Genomic DNA, 10345 nt, shown 5'->3' on the forward strand with positions numbered 1-10345 from the left:
CAATTGACAATGCAGTGACCAGCGTACCAACCCATCAATGTAGTGACCAGCATGCCCCCCCATCAATTGACAATGTAGTGACCAGCCCCACCCATTCAGTGCCCTTAGATCTTATGTCTAGGTACCTGGGATTGTGGGGGGTCACCCATTCAGTGCCCTTTGGTATTATCACCTGGCCTTGGTACTTGAGGTTTGGAAATTGGGAGGTCACCCATTAGTTGCTCTTTGATCTTATCCCATAGCCTTGGTACCTGAGGTTTTGAGGTCACCAATTCAGTGCCCTGCCCTTTCCCTTTGATCCTATCTCCTAGCCTGGTAAATGAGGTTTTGGGGCCTTCCATATGTCCTTTGGCTACATCTCCTGGACATGGTACATGAATTATTGGGTCACCAATTCAGTCTATCTCCTGGATTTGACACCTAATGCAGGAAGCAGACACCAACATTTCCCACAGGCTGGGCACTGGTGAGTGTAGGGACCACAGTACTAAATAGGTACCCCTGTCATTGAAATTAGGGGGGTAGTAGCTCTACCGAACCATGAGCTGGGAAGTGTGAGTTGACTAATCTATTAGAAGAGTTCAATCATGCAGAGACCACCAGAGGCAGAGAGACTTACCTAAGGTAACGGTTACAGGTAGAAGAAGAAGTGAAGAACACAGCCTGACAAAGGGACATCCATCCCCGGCCCGCAGCTAGTTCTTCTCTTGACCGAGCGGTAAGCACAGGCGAACCAATCACGTCGTGAGTAGCGGCACAGCGAACCAATCAGGTGTGCAGGCACGCGTGATTGGTTAGCTGTGCAGCGGCTCATGGTGCCGCCCGCTGCTGCTGCTCACCGCGCTCGGCTCAGACAGTCACAGTCAGTCAGTCTGAGTCATGAGAACTAGGCGCTGCAGGCGCCCACTCGTTCAACTTCAGGGCAGCTAATGTTATTTATGACTGAGCGTATATTTTCAGCGAGGCGCGAGCGGGGCCGGGGTGGCAACAGGGGTGGCAAGGACTTCCTCTGGGGTGGCAATTGCCACCCCAGCTAGCACTCTGGCTCCGCCACTGCAAAAAGGTAATAGTTGTGGGGGATGAGCTGATGACGAAAATGAAAGTACAGTAGTTAGGTTGAGACAGGATAGGCTTCTCTGAAAAAAAAAGAAAAAAATCAGGTGTTGCCTAAAAGTGGAAAGAGTTGGAGATAGTCGGACAGATTGGGGTAGGGAATTCCAAAGGATGGGAGAAGCTTGGGGAAGCCCTGGAGGCGAGCATGGGAGGAGGTCACTCAGGAACAAGAGAGCAGGATGTCTTGGGAGGAATGAAGAGAAAAATTTGGTTTGTATTTTGAGACTAGGTTAGTGATGTAGCTGGGAGCTGAGTTGTGGATGGCTTTGTAAGTTGTTATTTGTATTTTGAATTTAGTTTGTTGGGTAAGTGGCAGCCAATGGAGGGATTGGCAGAGAGGAGTAGCAGACGCTGAGGGGTTGGTAAGGTGGATGAGGCTGGCAGCAGTATTCATGATGGACTGATTAGGGGATAGCCTATGTAAAGGTAATCCAATGAGGAAGGAATCTCAGTAGCTGAGGTGAGAGATAACCAGGGAGTGGGTTAGGAGTTTTGTGGTGTCATTGGTTAGGAAGGGGCATATTTTGGAGATGTTGCAGAGGTTGAGGCGGCAAGCTTTGGAATGTGATTGAATGTGGGGCCAAAAAGAGGGCTATACAACCTATACCTATACAGTGTATACCCATACACCCTATACAAACTATAACTATACATCTAGACCTATATAATCTATACCCATACAACCTATACAACCAGATCTAAACAACTAGACCTATACAATCTATACATATACAACCAGACCAATACAACCTATTCCTATATACCACCCACCAAACAGGGCAGCTTCACATAGCAACTAATTGGGTTGAATAATTCAAAGAAAACAAGAAATCTGCTCTCTTCTCTTTCCCATCTATTGATTGCAAACCAATACCAAGCTTCTGCCAAAATCTTCATTTTAAATGCTGAACCAAACTTTAGTCAGTTTACAGATATTCCTGAGCTGCGAAAACCTTGCAAAAGTATAATCTGAATTGTTGGTGTTTATCTGGTTGTCTTCTCCTTTGGTGTACAAATGCATGTCAATCTTGAAATAAATGTTGCTTGTAGAGCACATATTATAGATGGCTTGCGTGGTTCAGTGAGGATTCTGGGAGATGGCATGCTTTCATACATTTTACATAATAATAATAATAATAAAAAAAGAATAAAAAATTAAGGCTTTTTTCCTTTCTAGGTACCGTTTCTGTGGCAGTGGACAAGTGAAAGAAGAGGTCCTTCAGACTCTGAACCCCTGTTAAACTGTAATTCGTTTCTACAATAAAGATTTATTTTTTTGCCCCGCAAACTGTCTCTTTTCTCAGTGTAAGAGCAAACAATGTCAATCAATAAGGCCACTTTTACACTAGCAGCTGGGGGTAGGGTAGGTAAAAACAGGCGGTAGAGCTGTGGTTTTACTGCCCCCAGCAACCCACCTAAAGGCTAAACAACAGCCAGAGGAGGATGTTCACATGGTGGGGCTGTGATACTTTGCTTTGTGGGCACAGCAAATTTAACAGCATGTAGAGTACATCAGTAAGCAGTATGTAGTGTAAAGCCCAGCAAACAGTGTGCAATGGTCAGGACTAAACAATGTACAGCTCAGCAGACCAAGTGAGGGGGGGTCAGAAGTATTTAACATCTCACATGATGGTCCTTTAAAGGAGAAAATTCTCCAGAATTATTGATTAGTTGGAAGAAGATGACTCTTTAGTTTCACTTTAGTGGTCATTGAGAGGAGAAAATGCCTCTATGTTGGCGTTCATTGGGTGGAAGAATGCCCCAGTGTTGGTGTCAAAGGGTGGAAAATGCCCCATTATTGGTTACAGTAAGAGTAAATTAGAGTTAGAATTAGGTCACATCAGTGAAAATTAATATATAGGGGTCATTTTAACCTTTCCCTGATAGTACCCTACTTTACCTTCAGAGGAATCAGCTTTATGGTATGTAAAAGGAGTCCACAAAATTGTCATTTCTTGTGAAGTACAATCTTCTACTGGAATGTTTCTTCTGAATAAGAGGAACATCAGCCATAGTCAAATCACAATTCAGGTGATGGCCTCACATTATTAGCCATGGCAGCCTTTCACTCAGGAATGGAAGTCTCCCTTATAGTGTTCATTCCCTAGAGGAAACCACCAGAAGGAGCTTGGCTAACTGTGCCATATTTCCTTGTGATGGGGAACTCTAAAGATAAACTACAAGGCAACTTCTCATCTTTGGTCACCACACCACCTAAGATCATTTTAAGAAATGAAAGGCCCAGACAAATAATCCTATACGTGGGGCCACCATTTATAAGACCACCAAACATCTTAACAATCCCAGGTATCATAGCCTGCTGTCTACTACTATATATGTACTTCTTTGACAATTCCAGTGACAGGCAGCAGGATACTTGCTGGGCATAGCAGGCTATGCCTTTTGGAATCTGAAAGTGTTGGGGTCTAAGTGTGCACCCCAACCTGGTGGCATTGGGGCAGTGTGACAGAACCAGCCAACATCCAGCTTGGGTGCCTCTGTCAAGATATAGCCAGTCAGGACCCAGGAATCAGGTAATAAAGCTGATTATTCCACCCAAGACTAGACTGCACTAGCTTAGATGCAAACTGGAACTCACTTTATTAAGAACTCAAACAGAATTTATATAGCACACAGGACCAGATAGGGCCTGATCTCATTACCCTAACAATGCAAACTGTAAACAGGAATATATTTAACATAATATAATTAGAAGGAACAGCCAAACATAAATGTAATCTAAGTAAGCTAATCAACATGAACATATAACATTCCACAATGGTCCGATAGCAAGATAAAAAGCTCGCAATAATAATCACATTTTCAAGAGATGATCAGACAAACAGAAACAATAGGTGACTCAATTAACAATGGGAATTCACACCTAGGAGGCACACCATTGGAGAGACACAAACGTGTGTAATCTGTCCACTAGACAAGTCATCAGATGACAAACAACGTTCCAGCAGTCTGATACAGTGGAATTTATTTATCTTCATAGACATATTTCTGTCCCAGGTGAGGAAGCCTCTCCAACCCAGTCTGCAGGAGGGCCACCATATTCTCTTTAACCATTAACCTGCACAAGAATAATTTTACTCTTTTCCATCCATTCCAGAAGGGAAGCTTTATTGTCCTTATTCTGTGAATTAATCCAAGCCTCGCTCTCAGCGTTAATCACATTTCTTGTCCATCATTAGAGAATGATCTGCACTCTCCATGGGCCATAATCAGTGGGTAGAAGGCTTGCCCCTAGTCCTCTCCAAAAGCCCTTGTCCTGGTTGGGTCTTTCACAGGCAGTAATCCCATTTTATAATGGTTGAGATGTACAGTATCTCACAAAAGTGAGTACACCCCTCACATTTTTGAAAATATTTTAATATATCTTTTCCTTTCACAACACTGAAGAAATGACAATTTGCTACAATGTAAAGTAGTGAGTGTACAGCTTGTATAACATTGTAAATTTGCTGTCCCCTATAAAATAACTCAACACACAGCCATTGATGTTTAAACCGCTGGCAACAAAAGTGAGCACACCCCTTAAGTGAAAAAATGTCCAAATTGGGCCCAAAATGTCAATATTTTGTGTAGCCACCCTAATTTTTAGGCACTGCCTTAACCCTCTTGGGCATGGAGTTCACCAGAGCTTCTCAGGTTGTCACTGGAGTCCTCTTCCACTCCTCCATGATGACATCACGGAGCTGGTGGATGTTAGAGACCTTGCACTCCTCCACCTTCCGTTTGAGGATGCCTCACAGATGCACAATAGGGTTTAGGTCTGGAGACATGCTTGGCCAGTCCATCACCTTTACCCTCAGCTTCTTAAGCAAGGTAGTGGTCGTCTTGGAGGTGTGTCTTGGGTTGTTATCATGTTGGGAGGGGATCATGCTCTGCTTCAGTATGTCACAGTACATGTTGGCATTTATGGTTCCCTCAATGAACTGTAGCTCCCCAGTGCTGGCAGCACTCAAGCAGCCCCAGACCATGACACTCCCACCACCATGCTTGACTGTAGGCAAGACACACTTATACAATATACACACCAAATAAGTTTATCTTGGTCTCATCAGACCACAGGACATGGTTCCAGTAATCCAAGTCCTTAGTCTGCTTGTCTTCAGCAAACTGTTTGCGGGCTTTCTTGTGCATCATCTTTAGAAGCGGCTTCCTTCTGGAACAACAACCATGCGGACCATTTTAATGCAGTGTGTTGCATATGGTCTGAGCACTGACAGGCTGATCCCCCACCCCTTCAACCTCTGCAGCAATGCTGGCAGCACTCATACGTCTATTTCCCAAAGACAACCTCTAGATATGATGCTGAGCACCTGCACTCAACTTCTTTGGTCAACCATGGTGAGGCCTGTTTTGAGTGGAACCTTTCCTGTTAAACCACTGTATGGTCTTGATCAACGTGCTGCAGTTCAGTTTCAGGGTCTTGGCAATCTTCTTATAGTCTAGGGGCTATCTTTATGAATAGCAACAATTCTTTTTTTAGATCCTCAAAGAGTTCCTTGCCATGAGGTGTCATGTTGAACTTCCAGTGACCAGTATGAGAGAGTGAGAGCGATAACATAAAAATTTAACACACCTCCTCCCCATTCACACCTGAGACCTTGTAACACTAACGAGCCACATGACACTGGGGAGGGAAGATGGCTAATGGGGCTCAATTTGGACATTTTAACTTGGGAGTGTACACACTTTTGTTGCCGGCAATTTAGACATTAATGACTGTGTGTTGTGTTATTTTGAGGGGACAGCAAATTTACACTGTTATACAAGCTGTACACTCACTACTTTACATTGTAGTAAAGTGTCATTTCTTCGGTGTTGTCACATGAAAAGTTATACTAAGATATTTACAAAAATGTGAGGGGTGTACTCACTTTAGTGAGATACTGTATGTAAATGCAGTGGAAAGATGTATAATCAAGCGCTGTGGATGTCACCCTTGGATAGAAAATAGGACAATCTGCATATAAGATCAATCTACATATAACTAGGGTTAACGGAAAATGCTGCTGGTTGCCTGTAGATATAATACATATATATGAGGACAAGAGAACAAAAAAAACTAGCGCAAATTCTATTTAGACCCAAATTTAACAGAAATAATACTTTAGATGAACCAAATAATCAAAATATGATGCTTTAAAGTGCCAGTGCAAGGTATGATATTCTCTCTATATTTGATGTGGAAAATATGCTAGGACCTAAATAGAAAAACATTTTTTTACCAACTGGTTGACCCAGTTTGATAAAGTGCACGCTGGAAAATGTATGCTAAAGTGCAAAAAGGCGTGTATTAAAGTGCAAACATATACTGTAAACTAAAATCATGTAGTGGTTAGCTTCCACTAACATATATTATATAAATAATATGTAACGATGTAGTAATAAAAAAAGTATATTATTCTGAGGTATCATGGGCAAAAATAGCAAAAATTCAGTAAATGTGCCTGATTGTTGTCAATGAACTGACCACTAGATGGCAGTTCAATAAAGAACTACATTTATAGTGACTGAAGTGCATAAAAGCTATGAAATAACTCGTATGAAAAAATTAATTAATAATTGATTAATCAAAGTGACCAATATGGGAAAATGGTAGTGTTAATGCGACTTTACACCAATGTGTCCTAAAAAAACACTTAAACAAAACCTCCATCAAAGTATACAATATAAAAATACATATATATAAGAATTGTATTAGCTGTTTATCAAAAAATAATTTTTTTTTTAGTCAAGTCCCATAATCAGTCCATATAATGCTTTAAACAGATTTTCAAATGATAAATAGTGCAAATGTGCAAAACGGTGCCAATATAAATCATAAAGTGCTCTTGGTGTCCACACATGGAAATCCCACCATCTGTGCAGGCTTTCTCTCTAAATGGACTCACCAGAACTTTAGCTGGTGAAACCAGCTATCTCGCTTTTGATAGACTCCACTCTTGATTGTGTATTCAATACCTCCACAGAACTCTAGCTGGTAAAAATCAGCAATCTCGCTTGGTTACATCATCATCATCCACCAGGAATAATGCTCCCAGAGGTAGGGAGATTATATTAGTGAGTAGAAGAGAAACAAAGCCAACATAGCGTAACTCCGTTACAATAAAACAAAGTTTATTTAACCACTTGCCTACAGTGCACTTTCACCCCCTTCCTGCCCAGACCGATTTTCAGCTTTCAGCGCTCTCACACTTTGACTGAGAATTACTCAGTCATGCAACACTGTACCCATACAAAAATTGTGTCCTTTTTTTCACACAAATAGAGCTTTCTTTTGATGGTATTTGATCAATACTGGGTTTTTTATTTTTTGTGCTATAAATAAAAAAAGACTGAAAATATTGTAAAAAAAACGCATTTTTCTTTGTTTCTGTCATAAAATTTTGCAAATTAGTAATTTTTCTTCACAAATTTTGGCCAAAATTGATACTGCTACTTATCTTTGGTAAAAAAAACCCAAGTAAGTGTATATTATTTGGTCTTTGTGAAAGTTATAGAGTCCACAAGTTATGGTGCTAATCATTGAAAATTGATCACACTTGATCACACCTGATGTACTGAAGGCCTATCTCATTTCTTGAGACACTAAAAAGTCAGGAAAGTACAAATACCCCCCAAATGACCCCTTTTTGGAAAGTAGACATTCCAAGGTATTTAATAAGGGGCATGGTGAGTTTTTTGAAGTTGTAATTTTTTCCCACAATGCTTTCCAAATTAAGATTTTTTTTTTTTTTTTACAAATTGCCGTATTAACAGGTTATTTCTCTCACACAGCACATGTATACTTGCAACTACACCCCAAAACACATTCTACTACTCCTCCTGAGTATGGCGATACCACATGTGTGAGACTTTTTCACAGCCTGGCCACATACAGAGGCCTAACATCCAAGTAGCAGTGTCCGGCATTCTAGGAGCACAAATTACACATATAATTTCCTGACAACCTATCGCACTTTTGAAGGCCCTGGAGCACCAGGACAATGGAAACCCCCATAAAATGACCCCATTTTGGAAAGCAAACAGCCCAACGTATAATTTTTGAGGCATAATGAGTCTTTTGAATACGTCATTTTTTTCCACAAGTTTTTGGAAAATGTGGAAAGAAAATGAAAACACATTTTTTTTTACACAAAGCTGTCCATTTATGCAATATTTCTAACACATAGCATGTACATAGCAGAAATTGCACCCCAAAATACATTCTGCTATTCCTCCTGAGTATGGCGATACCACATGTGTAACACTTTTTCACAGCCTGGCCACATACATAGGCCTAACATCCAAGTAGCGCTTTACACAAAGTTGTCCATTTATCCACTTTAAGACTGGGCCTATTTTTGACACTTGGTGTTTACAAGCTAAAATCATTTTTTTTGCTAGAAAACTACTTGGAACCCCCAAACATTATATATATTTTTTTAGCAGAGACCCTAGAGAATAAAATGGAGATCGTTGCAATATTTTTTATCACACCATATTTGCGCAGCAGTCTTCCAAATGCGATTTTTTTGAAAAAAATTCACTTTTTTTGAACTAAAAAATAAGAAAACAGTAAATTTAGCACAATTTTTTTCCATAATGTGAAAGATAATGTTACGCCGAGTAATTAGATACCCAACATGTCATGCTTCAAAATTGCGCATGCTCACAGAATGGCGCCAAACATTGGTACTTAAAAATCTCCATAGGCAACATTTTAAAAATTTCTGCAGGTTACTAGCTTAGAGTTACAGAGGAGGTCTAGGGCTCAAATTATTGCTCTCGCTCTAACGATCGCGGCGATACCTCACATGTATGGTTTGAACACCGTTTACATATGTGGGCGGGACTTGCGTATGTGTTTGCTTCTGTGCGCGAGCTAACGGGGACAGGGCGCTTTAATTTTTTTATTTTTTTTTCCTATTTATTTTATTTATTATTTTTTTATTTTTACACAGTTTAAAAAAAAATGTTTTGATCATTTTTATTCCTATTACAAGGAATGTAAACATCCCTTGTAATAGATATAGGCATGACAGGTCCTCTTTATTGTGAGATCTGGGGTCAAAAAGACCTCACACCTCACAACTACACTAAAAAAGAAAAAAAAAAAAAAATTGTTGAAAGAGGAAAAAAAAAAAAGCAAAAAAAAAAAGTGGCCCTTTAAACCGGTTGCTAGGCAACGTCTTTTGCCGTAGCTCCGGTCCTCCAAGACCATAGAGTTGAGTGAGGGCCATCTTGCCCTCACTCGACTTCCTGTCTCTGAGGATCCGGGACCGGATAGTTTTCCCCGCTGCCGGCGGGTCCGGTAAGCTGGGAAAACGTCTGGGACGCGGCAGGAGGGGGGGGGCACCTCTTCCCCTGCACCGTAAGGGTAATTCTGCGGCGAATCCCCCACTGGGACCACCCTTATCTGAAAGCCGACCGCCCGCCGTTTCAAAAAATACCGGGGTTATGGGGGCTATCTGCTGCCATAACCCCAGTATTTAGCTTTTAATGGCCGACGCATATAGTCGTTAGGCGGTCAGTAAAGTGATTGCATGTATATGGCAAACAGGTGACGATGACTGATGGGGTGACAGGTGACGATGACTGATGGGGTGACAGGTGACAATGACTGATGGGGTGACAGGTGACAATGTCTGATGGGGTGACAGGTGACGATGACTGATGGGGTGACAGGTGACGATGACTGATGGGGTGACAGGTGATGATAATTGATGAGGTGACAGGTGACGATGATTGATGAGGTGACAAGTGACGATGATTGATGGGGTGACAGATGACAATCACTGACGGGGTGACATGTGACGATGATTGATGGGGTGACAAGTGACGATCACTGACGGGGTGTCAAGTGACGATGATTGATAGGGTGACAGATGACGGTGACTGATGGGGTGACAGGTGACGATGACTGATGGGGTGACAGGTGACGTGATTGATGGGGTGACAGGTGACGGGCGATGGTCACTGATGGGTGACAGGTGACGGGCGATGGTGCACAGCAGTACTGATGGCAGTCTCTGGTGACCGGTGAACTTTAGGCAACGTTCACATGTGAGCGTAGCGATCACGGGCAGAATCACTGCAATTCTGCCCGTGATCCAGAAATCATTGCAAATGGCGGGGCGCCTGTGCGTTGCACGTGATTTGCAATAGCACCCCAAACGCTGTGCGATGTTGCAGCGATTTCCGCCTGCCGAATCGAGGTAACATCACGCAAACA

The 10345-nt window shown here is 41.9% G+C and overlaps 1 protein-coding gene across 1 annotated transcript in view; it reads left to right on the forward strand.

Moving 5' to 3' along the window:
- The window catches only part of LOC309564211 (pancreatic triacylglycerol lipase-like), a gene marked incomplete at its 3' end in the record, with an annotated part of 122050 nt that extends 119696 nt beyond the window's left edge, over positions 1 to 2354 (forward strand). The window contains exon 22 of the mRNA XM_082268838.1: positions 2291 to 2354. Within this exon, the coding sequence (XP_082124964.1) occupies positions 2291 to 2354 (64 nt within the window). The remainder of the gene's footprint in view (positions 1 to 2290) is intronic.
- Between the last annotated feature and the right edge of the window lie 7991 nt (positions 2355 to 10345).

The sequence above is a fragment of the Pelophylax lessonae genome, assembly GCF_965119305.1.
Source record: "Pelophylax lessonae genome assembly, chromosome: 9".
NCBI lineage: Eukaryota > Metazoa > Chordata > Amphibia > Anura > Ranidae > Pelophylax > Pelophylax lessonae.